Source organism: Sturnira hondurensis, unplaced genomic scaffold (assembly GCF_014824575.4).
Source record: "Sturnira hondurensis isolate 20B ecotype Veracruz unplaced genomic scaffold, ASM1482457v3 Scaffold0001872, whole genome shotgun sequence".
Taxonomy (NCBI): Eukaryota; Metazoa; Chordata; class Mammalia; order Chiroptera; family Phyllostomidae; genus Sturnira; species Sturnira hondurensis.
In genome coordinates this window covers 40137377-40164914 of record NW_028074503.1, presented here as the reverse complement: position 1 = coordinate 40164914, position 27538 = coordinate 40137377, and the positions used below count along the sequence as shown (strand labels likewise).

General features: G+C 62.6%; 1 protein-coding gene across 1 annotated transcript in view; it reads left to right on the top strand.

The window, feature by feature from the left end:
* MBP (myelin basic protein) overlaps positions 1–27538 on the top strand; it is a 62289-nt gene that overhangs the window by 21909 nt on the left and 12842 nt on the right. Inside the window, 4 exon segments of the mRNA XM_037036003.1 lie at positions 3660–3744; positions 13570–13812; positions 13815–14005; positions 20188–20265. Of these exon segments, the coding sequence (XP_036891898.1) occupies positions 3660–3744; positions 13570–13812; positions 13815–14005; positions 20188–20265 (597 nt within the window).

Here is a 27538-nt window from a genome sequence, read left to right as displayed (position 1 = left end):
GAAATGGTGTCTCGTCGTGGCTTCCATTTGTGTTTTCTTAACAGAGACGGATGCTGAGCATGTTTCCTGTGCTTACAGGCCTCTTGTGTGTCTTCTTTGGAGAGATGCCTGTTCAGATTCTTTGCCTGTTTTTTTTTTTATTGAGTGGATTTTTGTTGCCGGTGAGTTGCAGGAGCTCTTAACATATTCTGGACACTAGACCTTTATCGGGTCTGCGATTTGCAAATATTTTCTGCCGCTCTCGGGGTCGTTGTTTTGCTTTCTTAGCAGCACCCACAGCAGCACAGCGGTTTCTAATGTTGGGGACTCCCAGGGTCCCCACTGCCCCCCGTGAGGCTTGTCATCTGAGACGCCAGCACGTAGGTGGCACTGCTTTTCATGCACCATCCCTATGCCCGCTTCCCCGCCTTGGCCACTGTGACCCGCCGCCACGCCCTCCCCCCCTCAAACTGTTCTTGGAAAGTGAGTTTTGACGGCGTGATGTGTATCCACTACGCTCGAGACTCATGTTCCAGCAAGGACACCACCGCGTGGGGTTGCGGGGCTTGCTTTCTCTCTGATGCTGTCCTTGGTCTAGACCAGCGGCAGTCGGCCCAGGTGGCCCGCCCCCAACCCTGCGGTGGGACACCTGTGTCCATGTCTGGCAGTCACAGCCACAGGGGTACACCAGCCTCCCAGAAGCCAAGACCAAAGCCAAGACCCCACAACACACAGGACAGCCCACGCCCCCAGCTCAGGGCAGTACCCATCAGCATCGAGAGCCCCCGCTGGCCAGACCCCGGGCCTGCCCTGTGTGGGGGTCCCGTCTGGCTCTCACTCCACACAGTGGGGATGTGCCCCTGAGATGGGCCACCGACGCGGCCCGGGCCTTCCCATCTCTGCACGTTCCTTACTTGGGTCCCCGCAGCTCTCAGTGGGCGCTGCCGCCCATTGTTCCTTGTGCAAAGGCAGCTCGGAGCAGGTGTAAGGACGAATCTGCTTCTTACGGAACAAACCCAAACACTGGGTACTGAGCTCCGTGTTGTAAAAACGGTTTTTAGGACACCCCCCGCCCCCCCCACAGTGGAAGGACTGATTCAGACAGGGGCTGCGGCAAAGCAGGGTGGCCTGACCGCTGTGTCTCGGGGGGCCCGGCTCCCTCGGTCCTCCCGTTGAGGACACCAGCTACCCCCTGAACTCTGGGAAGAGTTTAACTCCCGTCCGTCCTCCAAGGCTGTTGGGGGCAATCGGGGATCTCGGGTGTGCGCTAATTAGGTTTCCTCTGAGTCCGATGGAAGCAAGTCCTCGTAGCCAGCAGGCGCTCCCCTGGCCTCCCAGGGCCACTGTGGGCTGCTGCCCACCGAGCGCCCCTCTGTGGGTGACAGTCACAGTCCCAACCACATCAAGGGAGGCATTTGAAAGACAACGTCTCTTTAAGACCTACAAGAAATAGCTGCTCATATACTTAAAGGAAATTCCAAACCCCTTCCAAGTAGAGCTGACAAAATCCACCCGCGGTTTCTGTCCGAGTGGGACACTGGGAGCCGTGAACTAGGAGGTGCTGTGAGCGGGGCAGGGAGGGGTGAGGCCCCGGCTGCACCGAGAGCCCTGGGCAGAGTGGAGGGAGGCTTCCCTGCCCTGCCGGTGGTGACCAGAGGGGACGCCAGGCCCGCGGTGGGGAGCAAATGGCTGTGCTGCTCCAGACATTTCGAACGCACGCGAAGGAAGACTGTGCAGTGAGAAACGAAGGACGGGGCGGGCAGCAAACCACTTACTTCGTCACGAATATCGGGCCAACACTGCTGAGTAACAAGTCTCGTCTACATGAGGAAAGGCTTTTAAACCTGCCTTCAGCACGAGCATTTTTTCTCACTGCATTGTCCCCAGAATTGTTATGGGAAAGTAAGTGGGCTCTTAGGTAGGTCAGCTCTCACATCAGTAGGCTAATGGATGGAAAATAGGCACAGAGGATTTGAAGACAGACCGTAATGGCTTCAGATGCACTTGGACACCTGCCGGCACAGACCCAGCCTGGGATGCGGGCGTTGGGGCCAGGCCCCGGGGCTGCTGGGTCCCGCGCTGGCCCAGTTGGATCCCCGAGCGATTGGTTACTTACAGGAAGCTCTGAATTCTCTGTGGTGGAGATGCCCTCGAATCGGACACGCAGCAGCTCCTTGGTTCTGTGGGTTCTGCTTTTGACACTGCTCTTGTTGAGAACCTGTTGTTCTCAGGGACGTTGTCATTCTCGAAGGCTGGCAGCTGTATCAGGCCTCGGGCGGGAACAAGCCTGTGTTTGGACAGAAATCAGTCACTGGGTTTCCACGGGAGGCACCTGCGTCCCCGGCCCCGTCCCACCCACCACGTGCACGGCGGTCACCGGTGTTGAGAGAGGGACGAGACCCAAGGAGGCGGGTGCAGATAGACGGCCCGTCTGTCCCCCCAACTCTGTTCCTCCTGCGGCTGCTCTCAGTTAGGAAAGGACAGCGGACGAGATGTGACTGCAGGTCCCAGGGCGCACCGGCCGGGTGTGAGCAGGGGGATGTCCCTGCCCCCCCCACCTGAGCCCGGCCTGGCCGGAGGCTGCGACCGCCGACCAGCCTCTTCCTTCATTGCAAACATCCAGCTTTCACTGTGAACCTGAAACACCCTCACCTCCGAGACCCGGCGTGACTTTACTCAACGCGAAGACGGAGGGAAGCCTCAGTTCTCACAGGAAGAGGCTGTGGACTGGGAGGGTTGAGCTGATTTTAGGTGTTAAATGACAAAAAAACGAAACAAAACAAAAAACTCCACGTGAACAAAATGGTAACCAAACTGTAGGAATGAACGACTTCTCAAACAAAACTGTTATTTTGTGCTCAGTGAAGACCATACTGGTATCAGCGTAGAACAAATGTGGGACAAATACACGGCCTGAATTTATAGCTGAGAAGAGAAACCACCAAGACATTTTTTTCTGTTCCAAGTTCCCTCTCTTCGAAAACTGAATAGAAAGGTCTGGAAAAGCAGACAGGAACTGCTGTCGGTCCCCTCTGCTCAGGGAGACATGGTCCGTCTGAGCCGCTCTCCGCAGGGCGGATGGAACTGCTTTCCCCGCCGCCCCCACTGAGTCCTGCCCACTGTGAGGTTCGGGGACAGCCGGGCGTGGAAGGCCAGGTCCCCTCTGTTATCAAACAGTGTGTCTGTGATGACGTCAGATCTCCGCGGGGGGTGGGGTCAGCAAGGACACGGCCACAGGGAAGCCACCGAGGGGTCAGGAGGCAGGGGAGGGGCCCCAGGCAGAGACAGCGAGGTTTCTGTGGCCTGTCCTCTAAGAAAGGCTGGGGATGTTTGTCCCTGCTCCCAGGGGGGCCCCTGCTGTGCCCCATCCCCATCGGTGCCGAGAACTGTTCTCCACTTTGTCAGCGTGTTGGAAACACAGGGCTGGGGTGAGAGTGTGCTCACGGATTGTATCCGGGTGGACAGACGGTTTCTTTCCTGTGAAAACACACCCCTGGACGGAGAGAGGGCCCGTGCGCTCGGGCGGAGCTCAGCATCCTCTGCGGAAACCCCCGCCCCCCTCCCGCACCAGTGCGGCCTCCGACCTGGGAGGGAGTGGGACCGACCGTCCACTGTAGCCTGTGTCAGCGCAGACGCGCGGGGAGCGATCGTGGCTGAAACCCGTTTCCTTTGTTTCCCAGGACAGTGAAGCCACCAGGGCAGAGGCCGAAAGGAAGAGGACCCCCCGAGGACTGTCCCGGGAGACCTCGGGAGACAGCGTGTTCGGTAGGTGACAGAGCAGCCGGGAGACGTGCTGTGCTGTGCACCCTCATCTGGGGGCGTCGTGACTGTTTCGGGCACGCGGGTGGTCCTCGCCCCTGTCCTCCCCACTGGAAACTCGACTTGACAGAAACACGTGCGGCGAGCCCTTCCCCGACTGCCCTCCACCCTGGGGACCATGGGTCTGTCCCCTCCTTGTTTCTGCCCTTTTTGGTGTGTTTTGCACACTTTTTTGTGCCCAGGCACTGGAGTTTTCCCAAGCCTCCCTTCTGGGCCCTGTTTCTCTGGTTTCCTCGTCTGGGGGTGGGCGAGAGAAAGCCAGACGGGCGTAAAATGTCACAAAAGAGGAAGAGGAACTGGCCCACGGCCTTGGGGCGTGGCGTTTATTTTCACTCCACGGGGACTCAGGAGGCAGTGGGAAGTGACTCCTTTCTGTAAAGCTGGGCTTCTTCAGGCTGCCCGGTGACCTGAGTGGCCCTCACGTGTGGCCGTCCCTGCTCCTGGGGCGGAATGGACGGGGTCTGGCGTGGTTCTCACGTGAAGGCACTGGGTCCCCTTTGGCCTCGTGACAGCGATGCCGGGTCACCTGCCCAGGACTCCCGAGCAGGCAAGGTGCCAGCCTCCTGAAGTGGCCAGGGCAGGACGCCGTGAGGCCTGAGGTCCGCGGGGTCCTCCCAGGAAGCAGAGCCACCGAGACAACGTCCCCGTCCCCAGGGTCGCCCAGGGGCACGTCTGTGTGGGAGTTATTTCAGGAACAAGTCCATCTGGGAACCTCTGAAATGAAAGTCTCTTTACACGGTGTCTCTATCCTACATTCCAGCTACACGCGTGCATAAACACATAAACGGGCGTGACGACATGCAAATGCCCGGTTTCAGGTGTCGTACACGAATGAGAGTAACTTTTAGAGTGATTTTGATTTTGGTCAAGCCTACTTATTTCTAAAGCAAACCTCATCTTCATCATCATTCTCCTGGTTCATACGTGTTAGGATTATTCATAGCCATGTCCGCCCTTCTGTCACTCGCAGGCACACACTGCATGCATGAACATACGTGTAACATGTCTACTGTACCCCATGACCCAGGCCTGTAAGAAGCCTGGCCCTGAGACGAGGAACATGGCACAGTCCGCAGGGCGCTTTCCCTGGCTGCCCCCTTGCGCCGGTTCGAATGGATCCTCAGCTCAGAGAACCACCACCCAGGGCTGGGAGTGGAAGCCATTGAAATGCAAGTATTTCAGTCGTGTTCACACTTGAACTTGTCTCTTCACGGGAAGAATAGCCACAAGTGGCCTGCGGGGTCCCTGGGGCTTTTCAGAACCTGAGTTGGAGCCTGTAGGTGGGAGGGGCGCACCTGCCACGCTCTTAGGACAGGACGCAGGTCCCCACCGTCCCTTCCATGCAAGCACAGCTGACACTGGACTCAGGCCGGGTCACAACAGACGACGGATCTGATGACACCCTCCCTCCATCCTACCGAGAGAAAGCGGCCTGGGTGCCTCCGGGGTTCCGTCGTGTGCCCGGCAACCCAAGGACGGCAGGCGGGGCCGCCCCTCGGAACTGCTGGGCATGGCTTTCGAACCTGCTGGTCCTGGTTCCTGATGCCCCGCCCCCGTGCCAGAGACACCCCGCTCTGCAGGGCAGGGCCACCGTGTAACAGGTGCTGCCTCTCCCGGGCCATCTGTCTTCGCTGCGTAATATTGGAGACTGTACGTGCAAACTTTCATTGAGTTACAAAGTGTCCCAGAAACGTCACTCCGAATGAAATCAGCGGTCCCCTCCCACTTGACAAAAAGAGAAAAAACAGGAGTCCACCTGAGTGCCACCTTCTCAGAACCTCGAGTTCCCCGCTCCCGAGGGTCATCTGTCCAAGTGTCAGCAGCTTCAGTTCCAAGGAAAGAGCAGAGGCCGGTGTCCGTCACCGACGCATCTCTGCGGATCACACTGTCCAGGCTCGGTGTCGCACTCGGCCGGTCCCAGTCCCCGAGGACTGAGCTGCTGGCCCTGGGGAGTGGGTGTGCAGCCGGGCAAGGGTGGGGCCCTGCTCCGAGGCCCCACCAGGGGACCCGGCCCCTCCTTGCCCACCACTGCCCCACCGTGCGTTCCAGTTTTATTTGCTTTTCCATTTCTTGGGACAGTCCCACTGCAGGGCTGCCTTAGATCTGAGCAAACACCACACTGGAGCTTTAAAGCTCCCTGGGACTGACCTCCCGACAGCGATACTGAGAGTGGCGCCACCTGGGCCACCCAGAGAGGGAGCGCACATTTCTGGGGTGTCGTCCGGCTTTGGGGAGGGCGCTGTGCTGCCGTAGGCCTGTCCTAGGCTTTTCTGACCCTCACACCCCGCGCATGACGCAAACCGCCCTCACCACTGGAAACCCAGGCGGGAAGGCGGGTGCCATCACCCACCCCGCCCTCCGAGCCCCCTCATCAGGGGCGCCACCTCGCAGGCGGTCCCCTCCTTTGTCTCCCACAACCTCTGTTCACAAAAGAGCCACCCAGACCCCGTGGACTGAGGCCGAGCCGGCGAGGTGCACAGGCATGTGCATGTAAGCACGCACATGTGCGGCGTGGGTGGGTGTTGGCAGGTGTTGGCACACGCACACTTAGGAGTGATCTTTCGGCAGACAAGACCTCTGACCCCGTCAGGTGTCAAGATGACTCTCGCTCCAGCGTTACCATAGAAACGGTGTCGGCAGACGGGGCTGCAGGTGCCCGTGCAGGTGCTCCAATCTGTGAACACGAATCCATGGGGCAGTGAAACCCGCACCCACGGCCCCTGCAGGCCCAGGACAGCAGCCTGCTCCTGACCGAGGAGCTCCGTCGGTCCCGAGTCTTCCGATGGCTGCCGTCCGCCCTCCCTGCGCTCCAGCCAACAGCTGGTCAACAGCGCCGCCCCACAGGCGTCCCGGTGACCGTGGAGACAGGTGGAGACCTGGGGGGGGGGGCAGTAAGCTGCCTGTGGGGACGCTGGGGTCGGTCAGCTCCTGCCAGGCCTTCTAAACTTGGGAAAGGGAGCCCCTCGCTCACTTTCTCAGGAGAGAGGTGTCTCCAAGGGGGACAGCTTGCCCCCATGGCCCACAGGTGAGAGCAGGTGTGCAGGGAAGGCCCCCAGGGTGGCCTGCGCCCCCGCTGGAGTGGAGGCCGGCTCACCCGCCGTGCCCTGGGCTGGCACAGCACGCCCCACCCTGCCGGGTCCAGGATGGGGCACCGCTGTGATCCCTGGAGGCTGGTTCCTGGGGGCAGCGACGGCACCTGAGGGGCGGCCCTTGGGGGGAGAGGTGGCCCTGCCGCCCACCCCTCGCACCTACTCCCAGGTCCTGGCCTTCAAAATGCCGAGTGCTTTGGGGTCACGTAAGGGCAGCGGAGCCACAATGGGACAACTGAACGATGTCCAGAACAAAGAGGGACACAGACCTCACCGTGGCACAAACAGCAGCTGTGAAAGGCGTGGCCGGGGGCAGTGGCTGGCGGGCAGTGGCCGGCCCAGCTCGGGAGCCGGGACTCAGGGCCCTCGTCGCCCGCTGGGCCTCCGCAGGCCCTGGAGAGTTTCTGGCTGAGACGCACCTTCTCTCAGCCCGAAGGCTCGAGGCTCGCTGCCCGAGTTCTCTGTCAGCATCGCACTGGACACACCTCTACTTGAAGGGTTTCGAGTTCCTTCCATCCGTGGAAGACAGCGGTGGCCGCCGCTGGCTGGTACGGGCCGCACCGCAGGCAAACCGTGAAAAGCTCGGAGCCGAGTGGCTGTGAAAAGCAGGCATTGTCCCCGCTGCCGACATTTGGCACCATTGTTCCAGGGCTTCCAGGGACGGAAGGAGCTGCAGCCTGATCTGCAACTGTCCCAAGAAAAGACTAAAAGTAACCCTCTCCTGACCAAACCGCCCAAGCGCCAATGTAACGATGAGGTTTCACCTTGTAACCTGCAGAACAGGATATATAGAGAGAGGCGGCCACTGGGTCCGATAGTTTCCAGGGTAACCAGTGATCAACGTGTCCTCTGAATACCTACAAATGCTTTCAGGAGTGTGATGGTTCGACTCAGGACTGCATTTCAGCCCCGAGAAGGGGCGCCCATCAAAGGAGTTACACCTGAACTCTTGCCCCCGTTCACCTGACCACAGCAAAGCCAGAGCGGAACGATCCATCGCCCGGTGTCAGGCCCTGGACACGGGCCCTGGGCGGGGGTGCGGACAGGTGGCGGCTTCTGCTCCCCCTCCCCCTCCTCCTCTTTAGCTCGGGGCCGTCGCAGGGCCATGGTGGCGTCCGTGTGTGCAGCACACACAGGCTCCAGAGAGCTCACAGAGAGAGGTGGGGACGTCGGTTTTTCCTATCTCCACAGTGGCAGTCCCAGCCCAGGCGTGGCTTCGTCCCTCCAGGATCGGTGGCAACGCCTCATCTTTCTGCTGGTCACAAACAGATAACACAGGTTCTGTTGCACGAACCTCTTTGGGTTCCCCCCGCCCAAGACTTTGAGTGGCAATTCTTCCCAAACCAACCGTCTTGTGTTATGGGATTATCTAGCAAACAGACCTCGGAGCTGACGGGGAAGAGCAAAGCGAGCAACTCGGACACGCTGCCCTTACTCTGTGCGGGGCACTGTGAGGGGTCGACGCGCTTCATCCGTGTCACGGGGGTTCTGACCGACACGGGGCTCTGCGTTAATAACTCCTCTGTGAGCAGACCACTGTGTCCGCTGTAAGAAGCGTGCGAGTGAACGGGGGGAGTGGTCCGTGCCGGTGCAGCGAGCGGTGTGGCGTGCCAGCGCCCACGCAGCTCAGACACGCTCTCTCTGTGAGGGCGTCACGTGCCTGGCATTTATTCTGGGGGCAGAACGGGCGCTCCGAGTTCATCTCTGGGTTTCCTGCTGGTCCTTGTCCCCCTGGCTACGTGGGACAGACAGGCAAAGATGCTCCTTCCACCCCCCTCACTGTCACTCACAGCCCCCCACCCCCACCCCGCCGCCACCCTGTGAGCGGCTTTGTCCCCAGAGCAGCTCTCTCTGACAGCCAGGCCCGGGCCACTCACCCCCATTCACCTCCTGGGTCTGGTCCTGGGGCCCCTGCCGAGGCTCCGCAGTGGCTCTGGGGTCGGAATTAAACAGAACCCCTCCCCCCAGAGGGCTGACTTCCTTTCGGCAAGCACGCCCGGTCCTCTCGTTTAAAAAATAACCGTCATTCATTTCACTCGTGAAGTGAAGCCAAATATGCTTGTTTAGGGTCGACCCACAGGTCAAGCATGAAGCTTCAGCAGCGCAGGTGACCTGCCCCTGCCGCGCCTCGCTCTCGGGGCGCAAACGGGAGCTCAGTGAACGAACACCCGGGCTCCGACTCCCGAAACCCACCTCTGGGTGTCCGCCCCCGACCCTCACTTCTGAGTCCCACTGCGGGCCGCACCGAACGACCTCCTCAGAGAGCTGCAGTGAGACCGAGGCTCACGGAGGCCGGCAGGCTTGTCCAGCAGAGGGCCGGACGGCGACCCTTTGCGGGCCTGCAGCCTGGGTCCTGCTCGCCCAACTCGGCCCGTGGAAGGTCAGGTCGTCTGGGGTGCATGTTTCAGCCTCTCCTGCGGCATGTCCCCCCACAGAAGGAAGCAGGGGGCATGGGACGTCCCCTGAGTCCCCGTGGAGGACAGTGGGCCGGTGCCTGGGGTGGGCAGTGGACCTGAGACACCTGGAGTCAGGACAGGGCCCCTCCCCCTTTCCAAGCTCCTGGGAAGAGGCCCCTGAGCGGCACAGGTGGCTGGTGGGGACCTGATTCCCGGCAGGAGGTGGCAGCCGGAGCCCTCTGCGGAGAACAAGGTTCTTCCCAGCCATGTGCAGCCCAGCGATTCCGGGGGGATTTTCAGGGTGTGGCATTGTATCAGGTGAGCCTGGGATGTCCACGCAGGTCAGAAGCCAGGTCTTGGCTTCCTCCTCCCCCGTGATATAAAGCCCATGGCCACCACCCACAGGACCCGGCCATCTGGAAGGACCACAGGGACAAAGGGCCAAAAGGAGTCCCAGGGAAGGAAGCGGCCAGGCCAGGGGCTGAGCGCTGGGCTGGGGACCGCCTGCTTCCCGGTGGCGGAGGAGAGTCGGGCAGAGTGACCGTGGGGCACCGGCCCTTCCCGAGGACTGGGCTGTGCGTTTCACCTCACCATCGCCACACCACCTGGGCATGGGGACCGTCCTCCCGGCTGTGTGACGCAGGAATTCAGACCCCGAGACGGGCCCCGTGGACCCCCCGGCCCGACCCTGCTGTGGGAGGTCTCAAGGGGCGAGCTCTTTGGAGAAAATAAAAACTGTATGTTCTGGGCACACAAAGGAGGCCTCAGTGGGAGCTGTGTGGGCAGATCAGACTCGCTTGTGAAAGGGTTTAAAGAGACCTCCCCAGGAGCCGGGCGGGCGGCCGCGTGCCTCTCATAGATGCAGGGTTTCTGCCACAGCAAGTCCTCGGCCACACCGAGGCCTTTTGTCTCCCTCCCCCTCCTCGGTGGCCCTAGGCAAGTCCGCCGGGGACGAAAGTGCTCCGCACACAAGGAGGGCCCTCTTCAGCCCTGGCCCACTCGGGCAAATTCCTGGGCCCTCAGCCCCTCTGCAGCGAGCGGCTGACCCAAGACACGTGGGCTCCGCCAGCTGAGAAAGCAGACAAGCGAACAGGAAGCAGTTCAGGGAAACAGAGGCAGCCGCTCTGCAGGGTGGACCCCGGGGAAACCAGCATCCACAAGAGCAGGCCTCCTGGTGGGACAGGACAGCCAGGACGGGGACAGGGAGGCAGGCCACCATGGCCTTGACAAGAGAGCGGCGGCCCCAGGACATGGAGCAGGGCCCACGGGCTGGGACACCCGGGAGAGCAGAGGGAAAGCGGGCAGGCGAGTCTGTCCTTGGTGCCGGGAGAAGGAGGGCCACTCGGGGGCATTCACTAAAGGGCCTCGCACTGGGAAACGTAGTTTCCCAGTTTTGGGGGTCACAGCGGCATGTGGGCAGAATCCACGAGGGATGCAAGGGCAGCAAGCCTCGGGGGCGCAGCCAACCGAGCCGGCGGTGCAGCCAGCGGTGGCAAAGGGGAGGAGAGGCACCAGGGTGGCCCAGCCCGTCCTGTTGGGAATGGTCGGGGGCGTGGCCGAGAGGCAGGCCCCTGTCTGGGAGGGGCGAGGTGGTGGGAGCAGCCGGACACCGGGGGGCCTTTAGCGGGAGACCCTCAGTCACGACAGCTGTCAGTCTCTTCAAATAGTTGGCACCCTCCCCCAATGCCACCACCTGCTTGGTGGCATCGCCACCCTGGCAGGCAGGAGCCCACCCGCCCAAGTTTTCCGGGGCTCACTCTCGCCATCGGATGAGGGGTCAGGTTCGTTTTTGAAGGAGTGCCCCGGCGGGCTCTGGCTGCAGCACGCTGCCTCCGTGTCCCTGGGATGCCACATCCTAGCCCCACCGGCAGTCCCACCGGCGGGCTCCAGGGGGGTCTCCACGGGGGGGGGGGGTCTCAATCAAAGCCGAGCACCGGGCTTTAACGTGATTGACGCCGATATTCATTCACAAATTAAAAGGGCCTCGGCCTCCCAGAGCGCCGCGCGTCCGCAGATTTCGGCTCTCCCCGCACCCCCTGTGTGCGGGGGAGGCTACTTTCCCGGGACAGATGCCCTCTCTGCGGCTCGTGAACGACCGTATCCAGGGCCGCAGAGCCCAGCTGTGGTGGGAACGTCAGTATTCAGATGCCTGTTCGGCTAACGCGCTCAGTCCCATACAATTCGAGGGCTGTTCGCCCTCACATTCCCATCGGTTCACGTCGGCCACGGAATCCAAAGCAGGGCTGGAACGTCGGCCCGTTTCTGGGGAAACCTGCAAATTGGCTTTGCGTCCCTGCAAAAGCCTGCAGCTCCGTGCTGCCCAGTGTCCCACAGGGTTGAGGTGAATCCCAGGGTGTGGCAGACATGTGTGTCCCATGTGCAGCATCTCCAAGGCCTGGGCCTGGCTGCGTGGGGCACACGTGACACCCCTCCCGGGAGAGGTCACGGCAGTCTGGGGCGGACCGCCAGCCTGTGTTCTCTCACCTGCAACGTCCCTGATACTCATGGGGAGAAAGTGACTCTGCTCTGCGAAGAGGGGCCAGTGCACCGACCGCCTGGTGACAGTCACTCATGGGGTGGCTGCGTAACCCCCCGATGCTGCTGGGCACGTGGGGGAGCCTTGGCCTTTTGCCGTTGGCTCACAGGGCAAAGGAAGCCTGTTCGGTGGACACACAGCCACTCGGACCGGACAGGCCTCACCCTTTCCTGCCACCATCCTTAGCCCGTCCGGTTTCCGCCCGGCCCAAGGTCGGCAGCCCCTCCCACCTGCGCTCACCTGCTGCCGCTGCCTCCCACCTGAGGCTCAGGCCTCTCTGCTTCTCCCTGGCGATGCCCCCAGGCCAACTCCCCCGGGCGGCACAGCATGATCCCACGTCACCCGACATCCCTCCAGGGGCCTTGCTGACCCCATCCTGCTCTTCGTCCCCTCACAGTATCACGTGGTGTGAAGTGGCACATCGCACCCTCTTCCTGTGGCTGTGGCGCCGACTGCCTCAGGCCAGGCGACCTGGAGACCCCAGGCCTGGCGCCAGGCTGCCAGCAGGACCACGCTCCCCAGAGGCTCCAGCCAGGGTCTCGTCTGTGGTCGTCCGGGGCTCCTGGCAGCCAGGCACCCCTTGTCCTGAAGACCCCTCTGCTCAGTCCCCGAGGGTACCCTCCCCTGGCCTTTTCCCCAAGTGTCTGAGTCCCGGGCCCCTCTTAGAAGGGTGCCGGCCACTGGACCAGGGCCCACTCCACGCCAATCTAACCCTACGTGAACTTGACACCTGCAGGCAACCCTGTTTCCCGACAAGGCCACATTTGTAGCATCCAAGGGTTAGGACAGGGGCCATCCTGTTTAGGGGGGGTGTTATTCAACCCACACATACGCGCATCAGATGAAGTCTGCTCGACCATCACTGCAAACCAAACACCTAGCACAGAAAGTCACACTCACTAGGCGCTCGGGAAACGGCGGGTGGGCGGGTGAATAATTGGGTGTGTGGGGGGGTGGGCAGGTGGATGGAGGGACAAGGAAACGGCTGGATTCTGTTGGGTAAATGCCAGCGCAGACTGTGGGCTGTCAGGTGGGCGACGCCACCCCTGGAAGTGTGAGTAAACTGCCCGAGGAACAAAGCCGGGGGAGGAAAGTGACGGGGGAGCCACTGACGTTCACGTGCACCGAGCTTTTCACTGGAGAGCAAATCGGCGAGCTGCGGTTCCTGGGAGAACTGCTGCGCCTTTTTTATGAAAACCTCTGAGACGGGAGGCTGAGAAAAAGGCCCCGTCCCCACTCTGGCCTCCCCACTGTTGTGGGGTCAGTGGGGCGGCCGGACCAGAGTCCCGAGTGAGCATCCCTGAGGCGTGAGCCCCTGTGGGACCCCCCCACGGAACTCGGAGCCCCCGCTTCTTCGAGGCAGGCTGGCAACCAGCTTCCGGAAGCCCCCTTTCTACAGGAGGTTCCGGAACTGCCTTCTGTGCAACAAACGCTCCCAGCGCTTCAGCGCGCGCCCCACGGGCTCCAGTCCACACGGGTCCCTTAGCGGCACCGGCCGTCCTGCATCCTCCGAATGGGGCCGACCCCTGGGGACATGGGGTGGGGCTGCAGCCGCCTGCCAGGAGCTCCCGGGCCTCTGGGACACGGAGCTGCCACAGCCCGGGCCGAGCCGGGTGGTCCGGGCAGCCCTGGTGCTCCTGGCCGAGCGCAGCCTGCGGGTTTTGTAGGAGGCCGTGGACCAGCCCATGAAAGAAGCATTGTCCCGTGCGGCCTAGCACGGCCCGCACTCATCTCTCCCTGTTGTTTGCAGGAGAGGCAGCTGTGGACCCGGACAATGGGAGCCCCTCTCAGGACCCAGCGGCGACAGACCCCAAGTGCACGGCGGGCCCGAAGAATGCCTGGCCGGACGCCAGCCCAGCTGACCCGGGGGGCCGCCCCCACTTGGCCCGCCTCTTCTCCCGAGACGCCCCGGGGAGGGAGGACAACACCTTCAAAGACAGGCCCTCCGAGTCCGAGGAGCTCCAGACCATCCAGGAGGACAGTGCGGCAGCCGCGGGGCCCCGGACGTGATGGCCGCCCAGAAGAGACCCTCGCAGAGGCACGGGTCCAAGTACCTGGCCTCCGCCAGCCCCATGGACCACGCCAGGCACGCCTTCCTCCCGCGGCACAGGGACACCGGTATCCTCGACTCCCTGGGGCGCTTCTTTGGAGGTGACAGGGGTGCGCCCAAGCGGGGCTCGGGCAAGGTGAGCTCCGAGGAGTCGGGCGCGTGCTGGTCTAACTGGAACGGAGCGGGGCGGCGGCGCCTCCCTCCCAGGACTTGCCGTCAGCCTGCAGGGCGTCACCTCTGCTGGGAAAGCTCTCGGACCCGCGGGGGGCCCAGGCGGCGGCTGCCCTGTGGATGCCAGGACTTCGGGACTTCTGCACCCTGGGGCGGCGGGGGTGTGGCGTGGGGCCTGGGCCGGCCTCCGGGCTGCGGTCGGTGTCTTGCTCTTGGGGCTCTCTGGCTGCTTGGGCTTCTGCTGCTCACGCCTTGGGCTCTGGCGCCCGGCCTGCTGGTTCTCCCTGGGACTGGGGGCTGTGTCTCTTGCTGTGACAATAATGAATGGGATTGTGGAGCCCACCGGGCATCTGAATGCGCCGTGGGCAAACTTCCTCCCTTGTCGGGTTGTGGAGGGGAGCGGGGCGGGGGGAGAAGCCTGTGTGTCTCTGAATCAAAACTGTGCTGTTCTGTGACTCCATTCATCTGAGCACCGAGCCTGCGACCCTTCACTGTGAAATGTTCTGTAGATAAAAACGCGTCGCAGGGAAGAGAGCTCCTGCCGTGGGCCCCTCTCCACAGCGTGGCCCAGAGCTGGGTGTGAGCAGGTCCCACGTGGCCCTGTGTCAGGAGCCCCTAGGGTGGCGTTCGGACAGGGAGCGCGTGGCAGGTTGTGTGGCTCCGTCGCACGTTGGGCGGACCCCGTGACGGGGAAGGAGAGAGGCTTGCGGAAACCCGGCCTGGTGAGCCACACACACGTCACCCCAGTGCAGCTCTTCCTCCGGCGGGGGCTGCGCTTTCTCTGGAGGGCCTGCGGCCACGCGCCAGGCCACTGGGGGGCGTGTGCAGTGGGGGGCCCCACCCCGGAGCAGTGGCTCGGAAAGTCCGTGCTACTCAGAGCTGGCGAGTTTCTGAAACCTGCCTTTGTGTGTGACCACCACGCCACAGTGAGTGACGACCGTGACATTGTTGAGGGTGACCGCTGTCCGTTCCGCTTGCTGTGAGGGTGTCACGGGCCCGGGTTTGTAGCGCCGCCCGTGTCTTCGCGTCCGCCTGGAGTCCAGGTGTCCCTTGTGGTGACTTTGGGTGAATAACACTTTGTGTATATTAAGGGCTTACAGAATTCACTTTGTGTTTGGTTTTTTTTTTCTGGGTCTGTGTGTAGCCATTTCCCTTTCCTTTGGGGCCGGCTTCCATGCCCGGAGTGGGGGTCATCTGATCCATTTCTAATGCCAACGCCAACCAGAGACGCTTTGCCAGCACTGCCACCCAGCCCAGTAGACCCTGGCCGTGGGCGAAGGTTCGCGCTAGGCTACGCAGCCCGCAGGCACTCGGCGCCCTAAAAACCTTGCACTTTCTGCTAAACCTAAGGAGCAGGCAACATGTATTTAAACTGTGCAAAAAAAGAGAAAAAAGATTAAATGTCTGAAGAGCATATATTATAAAATAAGCCTCATTTAAATGTCATAGTCTAAGTTCAAATAAAATTGTGGAAGCATTTGTCTGCAGCATCGTGACTTTATCTCCAAGTGGGTGTGGGTGTGCACGCGTGTTTTCTTCTGTTCTGAGGATTTCGGCCTCTACTGCTCGGAGTCGCCAATATTTTCAGTGAAAAGGCTCCAGTTTCAGAAGCAGGCACCTCCTAGGCAAAACATTTTCAGGGATCCAGAAAAACCAGAACGTTTTTGCAGGACCTTTAAACATGGAAACGAGGTGTGAGCAACTGTTTCGGAGACTCCAGAAAGTGTCGGTTGCGTTCACTGCTGAACGAAGGCTTTAAAGGGCTGGGCACTTCCCTCTGGGGCCGTGGCATCAGAGGCTGTGGGGTCACCGCGCAGTGGCTCATGAAAGCATAGGGACGCCACCCCGCACGGGGGTGAGTGGACTCCTGGCCGTGTTTGTTCAGCTCCCCTGACTGGGGTGGAGTATTCATTTGCTTTGAAGCACAGGGTTGGGGAGCCGCACACCCCAGATGCCCAGCTCGGGGCCCCAGCCACCCTGGGAGCCCGGGAGTGGAAAGGGGTGGGCCGCCGAGGGTCCAGTTCTGATGCTGTGTTTGCTGGGCTCTGTCTGGGCCTCCGAAGAGCCTCGCCTTCGGGAGTCCTTGGGCAGAAGCTGGGAAAGAGGGGACCCCAAAGGCCTGGCCGTTGTTCGTGGAAGCCTGGTGCACCGAGGCATTCCCTGGTTCTAAGGCCATCAGCTCAGGGGCACAGGGTGCTAATGGGCGCCCACAGGCCAGACTGGCTGGTGCCACCGATGGGCATGTGTCCTGGGGAAGCAGCTGTTCTGGGCGCCCGTGAGAGCAGGGTTTCTGTAGAGTCAGGCGGGCCCACTCGTGGTGACTGCTGACTCGGGGACAGGGGCTGTGCTGCCCAGGGCCCCCACCCTCGCTGGGCCTGGGCCAGCTCGGCCCCCAGTCCTGGGAATGCACCCCACGCCCACCTCCTGGGGGCGGGGACTTGACATTCAAGGAAAGCCCCTGTAAAGTCCCCGAGGAGGCGGGCTCTTTCGAGAGCCGAGATGAAAAGGGCTTTGACAGAGAACACGCTCCTTTGTCCGGAGGAGGAAGGGAGGGCTGCTGCTGGCCGGGGACCAGGCCCCCCAGCCCCTGGAATGTGGGGTTGGGAGGGGTGCCGGGCATTAGGGCAAAGGTCAGAGTGCACGGTCACGGTCTGTGTGCAAAGGGTGGCCCTCTGTGGCCATGTCCTCGCCGCCTGTCCCCTTACAGAGCCTGCGTTGCCAGCCTCGCTCCTGGGCCTGGGACCACGGTCACCCAGGCCTTGCCAGCCAAATCCTGACACCACAGCTGTACAAAGGCGCTTGTCCCTCTCTGTCTTGTGGCAGGAAGGGTTACAAGGTAACAGCTGGACACAGCTTCGGGGCAGGAGCCAGGCGGGCACTCGCGGGTGTCTCTCCCCGAGTCGGCGGACCTCCCCAGAGGCGCTCAGGGCTAGTTTCTGCCCTGGCCATGTCCCCGTTTGGTCTGTCTGCCGTCCCTTCACGCGTGTGAACCAGCCTTCGTCACTCCGTGCTCCTTCCTTCCAGCCTCTGATGGGGCTCCCGTGGCATAAGTGTGTCGCCGTTTAACGCTCGGGTGAAATCCTTTTGCCGATTAATCGGTTCCGTTCCCTGATCTTTTCCCACCGCACTTTAATTTCCCTCAGCCACATTTCAGTGCCACAGTAGCTCGATTCCCCATCGTTGACACGACACCCTGACTGTGGACTCTGCCGTGTAGCCCTGCGGGGAGGGTGGCGTGGGGAGCTGGCAGGAAGGACGCAGCGGGAAGCCTGTGAGCTCCAAGGTCGTGCCCAGTGGCAGTGGCCCCCCAACCTCCGCTCAGTGGGGTGGCCCACAGGACCCAGTCTCAGTGGCCATGGCCCGGCCACTTGGCACATCCGTTTGCCCAGAGACCTTTCTAGAGAAAAGCCAGACATGGTAGCAGGTGCGTCTGTGCCCATCACAGCGTCTGGAGACGTCCTGTGGGAACTCCCGCCGTGGCAGCCCCGGGCCCCGGCTGCTCGCTGGTTTCCCTGGCTCCGCCACCCACTGTCCCTTGTACTGCCGCCTCCCCACGCCCTCGGCCGTCCTTGGTCAGAATGTCCGTCCCCCCGGGCTGGCGGGGGTCTCGCTGGGTCCGCCAAGCCCTTTGTAAACCCTGTTTGTTGATGTATTTACCGGGAGCGCCTCCTGGTGAGGACAGGCCAGTGCAGTGGAACTTAGCTCGTCATCTGTTTCTTCCTCTTCACGCACTGATTAGACGTCGTAACAGACCGAGCCAGCGAGCCGGACTGATTGCGTGTGAGTTTTTCTGTTGTCCTTCGTGGTGCCCCTCGATCACTGAGCGCATTTGTTGCTGGTGCTTCCCTGGCTCCCCATTTGCCACCGACAGGTGAGTGGCGACCACCCGGAGTGCGTCGTCACCCCCTGGGGCGCCTTCCTCACAGAGACACCAGTGTGTGCACCGGGTGGGGGTGAGCGAGCACGGTGTCAGGGACATTCGAGGACCTGGGGGAGGGGCTGGCTCTTCCTCAGGACGCCAGGAGCACCGGAGACAGGTAAGTTCGGGGCTTGGGCGGATGAGGGGGAAGCCGAGATGCACCAGTTCGGACCGGGCTCCGGCCCCTGGCACACAGCCTGCCAGCCGCCCTGTCCTCACGGGCCCCTGGGCTCTCCCCGGCATTTCCCTCAGGCATCACTGACTCCAGGTCACCGGCAACTCTACGGGGCCCTGGGGAGCTTATCCCAACCTCCCACCTCCGAGGGGCCTGTCACCTGCAGGGAAACCATGCCCGGGCTGAGAGGGGACTCGAGTTGGGAACTGCGGGGACCACCCCTCGGTCTGAATGGTGTTGCACTGAGGTCCCCTCGAGGGCCATGCACACTCTTAGACGGTCCGGAATCATCCAACTTTACAGAAAATGGCAAAGGGGCAGAAGAGGCAAAGACAAACTGCCCCTCTGAGGGGATCCCACTAGCGTGGGGCTGCCCTCAGTCCCGGTTCCCCCAGCCCTCTTTGGGGGCAGGGCCTGTGCCCGCACCATCCAGACAATTTCCTGCCTCTCTGAGCACCTGGAGAGACAGCTGTCCTCCTCCTGCCTGCTGGGACAGGTGGCCGCAGGGAGCTCAGGGCTCAGCCACCTCTCCCGAAGCCTGCCCTGTCCCCAGGACCCGGCCTGAGTCCCACAGCCCCTCCTGCCTCACCCTTGAGGCTGCCCCCCCCGAAGTCCCCTGTGACTACCGGGGCACACAGCCACTGCAGGGCCAGCTGGACACATCTCAGAGATGCCCCCCCTCGTGGAGAAGGGACAGTGTCCTCCGCAGAGGAGAAACTCGGTGGAATGTTCCCCTGGTCTGTGGCCGCGGGTGCAGCATGGAGGTGCCTGCCCCCCGTATGGGTCACCACTCCCTGTGGGGACAGTCAGGCCTCGTCTCAGCAGAGACGACATAGGCTGGGCCGTGGCGCAGACCCAAGGCGAGAAGTCGCCTCCCCCGTGCGCGCCCCAGCACCACGAACTAGAGCCGCCCACGCGGCTGGTGCAGAGCGGCCCCCTGAACCTGGACACCCCAGCGAGCTACACGGCCAAGCTCACACCCCGTAGACGTGCCTCTGGATGCCAGGGGGCTGCCTTTGCAGAGATGCTTCTCGGCTGTGACGACCTGTCTCTGTGTCAGAACCACGGTTTGTTTCCACGAAAAACCAGCAGTTAACCTGCTTACTAAAGGTCCACTTCACCTCCAGCCAATTCCACGCTGCCCTGGAGCCCACGGGTTTGAGTCTGCATCCCGAGCACCGCAGGGTTCTCCCCGCCTGCCGCCCTCCCTCCCTTCCTCTGTCTCAACAGTCTAAAGGGAGGGACTTCAGGCCATTGACTTTGGTCCTGTAATGATATTGTCTCTACCACGCCACTCGGAGAGGGCAGGGACTGTCCCGGAGCAGACGAAATAGCCACAAATACCATCCAGGAAGGTTCGTGACAACACAGTCAAAGTCCAGGCATCGCTCCTGCCGAGGAGTGTTATCCTATTAACGTGAGGCTCCCGCATGTCACCCACAGTGAGGACGGACATCCGCACCGGCCTGTCCCTCCCCGTGGTTGGCCAGACCGGGTCTACGCACCTGGGGCTCCTGACACGCTGCCTTCCCTGAGGGGGCCCGAACGTGGTGACCCGAACATGGTGGCCACCCGTCATCCCGCAGAGCGGGTGTGACTTCACTCACAGCAGTGGACACACCTGCCGTAGAAGAAAGAAAAGCAAAGCCTTGTCCACAAACTGTTACGACCTTATTGGCTCCAGTTTAGACGCCAGAAGGTCCTGTAGAGCTTCCCACCGGGTGGAGGCCCCCCTCTTCACTTCCCCTGAGGCCTTGCCCTTGGGCGCCGGCCTCAGGGTAGATGCCGCAGGAGAGAACCCCTACCAAGAGCTTCCTCTCATTCCTTTTCTTCTGACAGCCACTTGCCCTGAGTCCTCGGGGCTGGAGCTGCTGGCTCCTCCTTCCCTGTGTCCCCGAAATCCCCCCTGTCACGTCCAGCACCCATCCGTTGCACCCCTGGCCCTCTAATGCCCAGCCCCCCCACCGCCTGGGGCCCAGCCAAGCCCGGGCAGGAGGGGGCACTGCTGGAGGACCTCATGGACTCAACCGGCCACTCTGTGTCCCTCCGGCAGGTACCCTGGCTGAAGCAGGGCAGGAGCCCTCTGCCCGCTCATGCCCGCGGCCCGCCGGGGCTGTGCAACATGTACAAGGTGAGTCACGCGCCGGCCCGCCGGCTCCTCCTCACGGCCGCACCTCGGGCCTGTGTCCCCCCACTGTCCCCGGTCAGTGCGGGCGCCGTCTGGGGCACAGTGTGTTTTCCTTCCACAGTGTCTGTCAGTCAGGTTTGGCAGAGCGAGGGGCAGCCCCTGGGAAAAGCCGGCAAAGGACAAGGGTGCAGACAGAGGAAACTGCTCCCAGGTGGAGCAGCCGCCTGGCCCTCCGTGGGCCGGAGTGCGTAAGGGCTGGCGGATGGGGTCCAGGCAGCAGGCAGGCCCTGGGAAGAGCTGGCCAGGGGCAAGTCCACGGCGCCAGGGCAGAGGCAACGCTGACCCCGGGGGCACATTGGAGAGGGGTGACCCAGGACGGTGGCGCACGCCTGCCTATGCCTCAGTGGGCACAGAGCCCTCACAAATGGTGGTCGAAATAAAGTCTTACGAGGACAGGTGGCCTTGCGCTGTGGGCACAGATGCTGCATTTGTGTGGGGCTGGCGGCCACGGTTGTCACTGTTCCTCCATCTCTGGGCGTGGTGACGTGTGGACAGCAGGGAGGAAGGAGACAGGAGACTCGTGTTGCCCTCAGCAACCCTGAGTCAGGCTGCCACCACCACAGGCTCCCGTCGCCAATGACACTTTGGGGTGACTGCAGGTGCTGGGCTTGGGCGCCCGGGAAAACTCGATGGAAAAAGCGGGACTCACGTGCTCCCTACAGAATGGAGAACGCTCTTCAGGCGTGATTGGCAAGCCCAAGTGGCAAGTGGGGGCAGGTCGTGCCTGCATGGCGGGGGGGGCTCCTCTTCAAAGGCATCGAAGGCTGTGCCCGTGCTGAGGGACGGCCAGCACTCTGAGGAACTACGGCCCACATTCCAGGGAAGACAGTCCCGTGGGGGTGCCTCTGGGGCAGTGAGGGGCGCCAGGCCTGGCAGGGGGTGGGCAGGTGGTCTGGAGCCCCCCCAGCAGCGGGAACCCTGTCACCTGACACCGGAGCGGTGCTGGTGGGCTGCCAGCTTCCTGGCAGGGGTTCAGCAGTTCAGCCACAGTGGGGGGCAGGGGGGGGCGCTGTGTCTCTCTGGCCCCCACCCCCGAGATTCCGGAGGTTGGACCGGACGCTGCTCCGGGGCCTGTGCTCCTCCTGGACCCCCCTGGATGCCCGCCAGAGCCTCAGGTGTGGTTGTGCGTGGTTGTTGGAGGGCTCTCCGCGTCCCCTTGGTTGGAGCACCCGCTGCCCCTCCAGGAACCTCTGTGGGCTCTTCACGGACCCCCGACCCCAGGCACTTCCTGGGCAGCGAGAGACCCGGCGTTTGCCCCGGCCTCACACAGGGCTCTTTCCCCCTGGGCTGTGACTCTGCCGTGAGGGCGGGAGGGGCCACAAGTGAACAAGGAAATGGCATTTGAGAAGTGGGAGGCAGGCTGCAAAAGCAAGGACTTCCAGGGAGAAATGGGGCAGAGAACCTCTAAGGAGGCAGCCCCTCCATGGCAAACAGCCAGATGCCGTTCGCCCCGCTGGCTCGTCTGCGCGTCCCTGTGCCCCCCGACAGTCAGCTCAGGCTGGCATCCGGCAGTGGGGGCCTGGCAGCTGCAGCCGAGACCCCCCACTGCACAGACCCGCGGGGCTGGCGTCGGGGTGGACGCAGGGCACACGGGGCCTGACAGGAGGAAGTAGCCTGGTCCACACTGGTCGCCGGCACATTCCCGCCTCCGGGGCCCCTAGAGGCGGCCGAGAGCAGAGAGGAGAGGCCCCCAGGCTCCAAGTCCCTCAGAGCTCGTGCTGGGCGGCCCAGGGAGTCTGCTCAGCCCCTGAGGCCACAGCCACGTCGGGGTCTCCACCTGTCCCAGGGATGGCATGTTTGGCCACAGAGTACCCCCCAAGACATACTCTGCACCCCGGCCTGGCAGCCCCCCGCCAGGCCCAGGGGTTAAGGACACAGACCGCTGCACCATGGGGGTGGGATGGGGGTCTTCACATCACAGGCCCGGAGGCCCCTCCAGGACTCTCTGTCCCCTTGGAGCCTCCCGCCCACCCCCCAACCACAAAGCCGCCGCCTCGTTTTCCAATATTGGAGAAGAAATGCGGCATCTGAGCAGCCGGCAGGTAGCCCGAAATTTCCACCCACATCAGAGGTTCGCCGGTGGGTTTCCCAGAGACAGAGAAAAGCCCGAGGCCTTAATCAACCCCACTGGGGTCCGTGATTCAGGAGCAAGCGTATTTCTGGATGGGCCAAGGGCACAGGCAAGGGCCGGCCGCCCCTGTGGCCTCCACAGGCAGGCGTTCTCTGCCGCCTACCCCACCAGGAACACCCAGCTCGCCGCTGAGACATCACAGAAGCCTCGCCACCAGCGGTGGTGTGGTCACTTCCTGTGACACCCAAACACAGCACCTGGGAACCATGGGGCCAGCGACTTCACGGAAGACCCAGGGCGTCCTGGGGTCGGCCTGGGGGAGGGGAGCCTCAAAGTCAATACCGAGTCCTTCTGGACCGACTCTGAAGGGACATCGTAGCTCAGCTTGCAGATTCCCCCCGTCATGTCATGTGTCACCCCCAAACTTACGACGTTGGAAACACAAGTCACTTCCCTGGCCTCTAGTGCACGCTGGGCGAGAGGCTGTGGGGCCGCGAAGACGCCTGGCCCTGTCCTGCCCGTGGCTCCGAGGAGGCGCTGCCCTTGCTTGTCCTGGAAACCCGGGGACGGCCAGCGAGGTGGAGGCGCCATCCTGCAGGAAGGGGGCGCTGCTCACCCCCGTCCTCCCAGGGAAGAGTCCACTTCCACCCGACCTGCGCAGACAGGGCTTGTGGGGCAGGAGAGACGGCCCGGCAGTCTGTGCCTCTCACGGCTCTTCCGCACGGAGACCACCACAGGAACAAGCGAGCTGGGTGTGATCAGCACTTTCTCGGGGAAAATCGCATGGCTGAGCCGAGTCTCACTCCGCGCTGCACGTGCCGCCTACAGTCCAGAGAAGGGGCCCGAGGTCCCCACCAGGATTGCCCCACCAACCTCGCTGCTGCCCAGGCCTGCGCATCCCGAGAGCCACGAAATCGGGAAAATGGCAAAACACAAAGTCCTTCCCCCCTCGCCCCGCAGGCCCCTGGTGAAGTTTGTGAGGGACAGGTGTCCCACACGCCTCTGAGGACGCTTGCACACTGTCACACGTGCTGCCTGAACCAGCAGAGCGAGGGCCAGGGCTGTGTGTCCGCGGCTGCCTGCCTGTCCGACTGGTTTGGGCCGAGAGGAGGAACCGGAACAATGCAGACCACGCCCCCGACTCGTGTCCAGGCTCGTTTCCCACGTGCAGTGGGAGCACACCGGCCCCTGGTCTCGATGACGTGAACGCCAAACGGAAGAGTCTCGTCTGGTGAACTCGGCTGCACCGTCGCCGGTGGCCGTCAGCGTTCAGGAAAGGAGTGGGGATGCGTGTCCTCGGGAAGGGCGCCGTCCCACCCCCGCCCCCACCCCAGGGTTCGGCGCCCGGCCTGGTGGCTGACCCCATCGACCGGCCCCCCCCTTCTGCCCACAGACCAGCACTCTCCTGGGCCATCTTAACAAGATCCAACTGAACAAGAAGTCAGGCTACAAACTCTGAGAAGCAACGAGCAACAGGACCCAACTTGTAACAGTCCAGTCCTCTCCGTTACCTTTGCTGCCCACCCTGTGTCCAGCCGGTGACCGTCCCTCCTGCTGCGCAGTGTAGGTTTGGGGCCCCAGCCTGTCACTACATGGGCAAGTCCAAGCTCTGGACGGACAGTGAGCACATCACTCATCCCTTCTGTGACATGACGGGACAGTTCCCTGGGCAGGGGCAGGGAGGGTGACCTAGGGACAAACACACCCCGTACTTTGCAAACAGGTGGAATCGCCTTCTTACTCCTTAACACCGTGCCCTTCGGGGACCTGGGGACAGGCGGGCATTGCTGGGCCTGGAGCAAGAAAGTACCAGAAGGAAAACTGTCGCCACTTCTAGCCACTGGATGTCACCATGGGACACGTTCGAGAGGGATCAGCAGAGAGACATCTTTGCAGAGTGTGACTCTGAAGTGGCACTGTGGCTGCGTCCCAGGGTTCGGTACCTTGAACTTGGCCCTGGGGCTCAGGACCCTATCACAGGACCAGGTGTCTGCGGATGACTGGGGCTCACGGCAAGGGGCTGCCTGTGCTGACAGACCCACAGCTGACGGCGGGCTGAGGGGACAAAGCTGGCGTGAGGGACAGCTGCCCTGGTGACCACTGTGACAACGCACAGGGTCCGGCACAGAGCCTGGCCCGCCTCTCACTCGGAGAGACGAGGTGGATGGCCCACCTGCGCCCTCAGAGGGCCAGTTCCCCGAAACCGGCTCTGAACTTCAGGAGCAGCTGAGGACAAAGTGTCGGTCCTGCTGACACCTGTGACAGAAGAGAGCCAAGGCCACGCAATGACATTGAACACGGGGCCGTCCCTTCACGGTGAACACTCGTCTCTTTGGGCAGAGTCTGGACACGGCACAGACTCCGAGACACCTGGCTGTCCCTGGCACCCACAGGGTGAGCCCCGGCAGCCCCAGGGCGTCTGCTCTCCCCCACCTGCCTGTCGCCATCCCTCCCCCTCCCCCACCCCCACCCGGGACGCTGCTCACACGGTATGAGGCCATCCCATGAACGGGGCGTGCAGTCGGGGGCCTGTGTCTCTGGGCCCAGCCCAGGCCTGTGACTCACTGGGACCCATTCCTGGATTTGCTCGCAGGTGGGAAATCCAGTTTCAGTTCCTCTCTCAGACAAGGTCGGTGAGCCAGGCCTCTTCCCTTTCCCTCAACACGACCCCCCCCCACCCCCGCCCCCAAGCACAGCAAACATTGCATTTTTCAAGATGCCTCGTTTTCTTTTGGGGAGGAAATCTGTCCGTCCACTCATCTCCGGTCAAACCCAAAGGTGCTGCTGTAACTGCCTGTGTCCTGACGCGCCCACTGCCGTCTAAGGAAGGAGCCCCTGCCCAGCCTGGTGACCGCGGGTCCTCAGACGTGCGGGGACCGGGGCCCGCTGTCCTGTGGTTTCTCCAGTGAGGGCGCCGGTCCGCAGCGAACCCTAGGCCCCGGGGCGGTTCAAGGCCATCCACCTTGCAGCCCGGCGGCCAGGAGCACGCCGCCCAGACCCGGTGCGCGCGCGCCCCCTGCTGGCGGAGGGTGTCATCGCGCGTGCAGGGAACACATTTTCCGAACGGGGCGAGCTGGGAACAGCCTTGTGGAAAAGGCCACCCGCCTTCGAAATAAAGGACACGGTTGTGCTTCACCCCCTGGCCTTGCTCCGGGGTGTTCACGCTCCCCAGCGTCAGGTCAATGCATCTGCCTCCAGGAGCTGTGTCATCAGGATGAAAAGCTGTATGATAGGAGAACACTCGTGGGCGTCAAGAGTGACGCCCCGCAGGGCCGGTCGCGCATGGGCGGGACCTCGGTCGGAGCTGCCTCGCGGGCCGGGCGTCCACGGGTAAACAGGAAGGTAGAGGCGCTCAGCCCTGGGGGCCAGCGTTCCTCCACGGACTTTCAGATTGTATTTGATTTCTCTGTGCAAAGAGTTGAAAACCTTTCCTTTCTGCCGACGTAGACGATTGCGTCAGGTCCCGCTGTCCCAGACTCAGCCTCACTCGCGCAGCCGCAGGTGCGGGGGCGGGCCCGCCTCTCCGACCCTCTGCCTTTCCCGACACCCGTGGTCGGTGGGCGGAGGTGGCCCTAACCTTCTGTCCGTCCTTTATTTTCCCCGGGCGCCCGCCCCCAAATCAATCCGCGGCCCGTCTGCCCCGAAGCGCCAGCGAGGCTGTAGAGCAGGACAGACGCGGGCCAGGGGACCCAGTCCCACGAAAGACTGTAGGAGGCGACCGGTTGGGCTCTTTTCAACCTCGGTGAACGGGACTGAAAGGTGACTCCTCAGCTAACGATTTGGCGAGTGTCTTTACAACTAACTGAGCGACGAGGCCCTCCCTCTGTCCGCACCCCGAGTTCCGTGGCCTCTGCAGGGGGACCTGGTGCATCACAAGCAGGGCCTGTGGAGGGACCGAAGGAGGAAACCGAGTCCAGGACTGGCCTGAGGGCCGAGGGTTTCGGTGGGGACGCTCGCCCGCTGCCCTTTGCTGGACCCAACCCCTACCCCCCACCCTGTCCTCCAGATGGGACGGGGAGGCCCTCAGGTCCCCTTTGTCCCCAGCCACATGCCATCCTCCATTATTCCCGAGCTTCCCTTCGTCCTGGGGCACAGCCCCCCAACCCGTCTCTCCCCTCCCAGGGGCCAAGCTTCCCGGTTCAGGGAGGTGGGAGAAAAGCTCGGCACCCGCTCCCCCTGGATTGTAAAATACCACAGATAAGCCAAACCACTATCTTTTACACGCCTCACCAGGCTGGCCCTGCTCAGGCCAGAAACTGACCACCCACCCCAGAGCCAGAGTGCGCATTCCTGGACCTGGCCACTTCACGAGGGGACAGGGGACCGAAGCCGGGAGGGGACCACTGTCTCCGTGGGGGCTGCCTGCCCAGGGGCAGCGGTGTGGTGATGTGCATGTCACCCCTGACAGGCTCGGCACCCAGCAGTGCAGGCTGGAGAGGGCGGGAGCTCAGGAGTGTGGGCGTCCCCTCGACCAGATGTGGGGGCCAAGGAACTGTCTCAGCCAGATCGGGCCAGGGCAGCAGGGGCTGGGTCAGGCCGGGTGACTCGGGACAGCAGCTGAAGGTGAAAACAGCCCAAACGTTTGTCCACAGGTGGACAGCTCACAGATTGTGGCGTGTGCGCACTGCACGCTGCCACTCAGCCTTGAAAAGGGAGGGGGTTCTGAAAGGGGTCCCCATGGGGCCGGACCTCGTGCTGAGTGAACAGCTGGGCACCACGGAGCAAATACTGTGGATTACCTTACTCAAGGAACCTAGAGGGGTCACATGCACAGCGACGGGGTGTAGCACAGCACGGGGTTTCTGGGATGGGCGGCAGGGGGCATGGGGACAGAGTGTCAGCTTGGGAAGATGGGACATTCTGGGGGTGACAGTGGCGTCCTCCATGCCACCAAGTGGCACGCTTCACCACGGTGAACATGTTTTGTGTTGCTTACATTTTCCTGCAACAAGAAAGTTTGGGGGGTGACCCCCTGGGCCCACCACTACGTGAGGGGTTTGTCACTCTGACAATCTGGGCCAGGGCAGGAGCTTGGCCATGACACCTGCGTGAGGAGGCTGGACCCAGGCTGGAGTCTGAGGACGCGTCCCGAGAATAGACCACACTGAGGAACTGTCTTATCTCCCCTCGAAAGCTGCTCGGGGG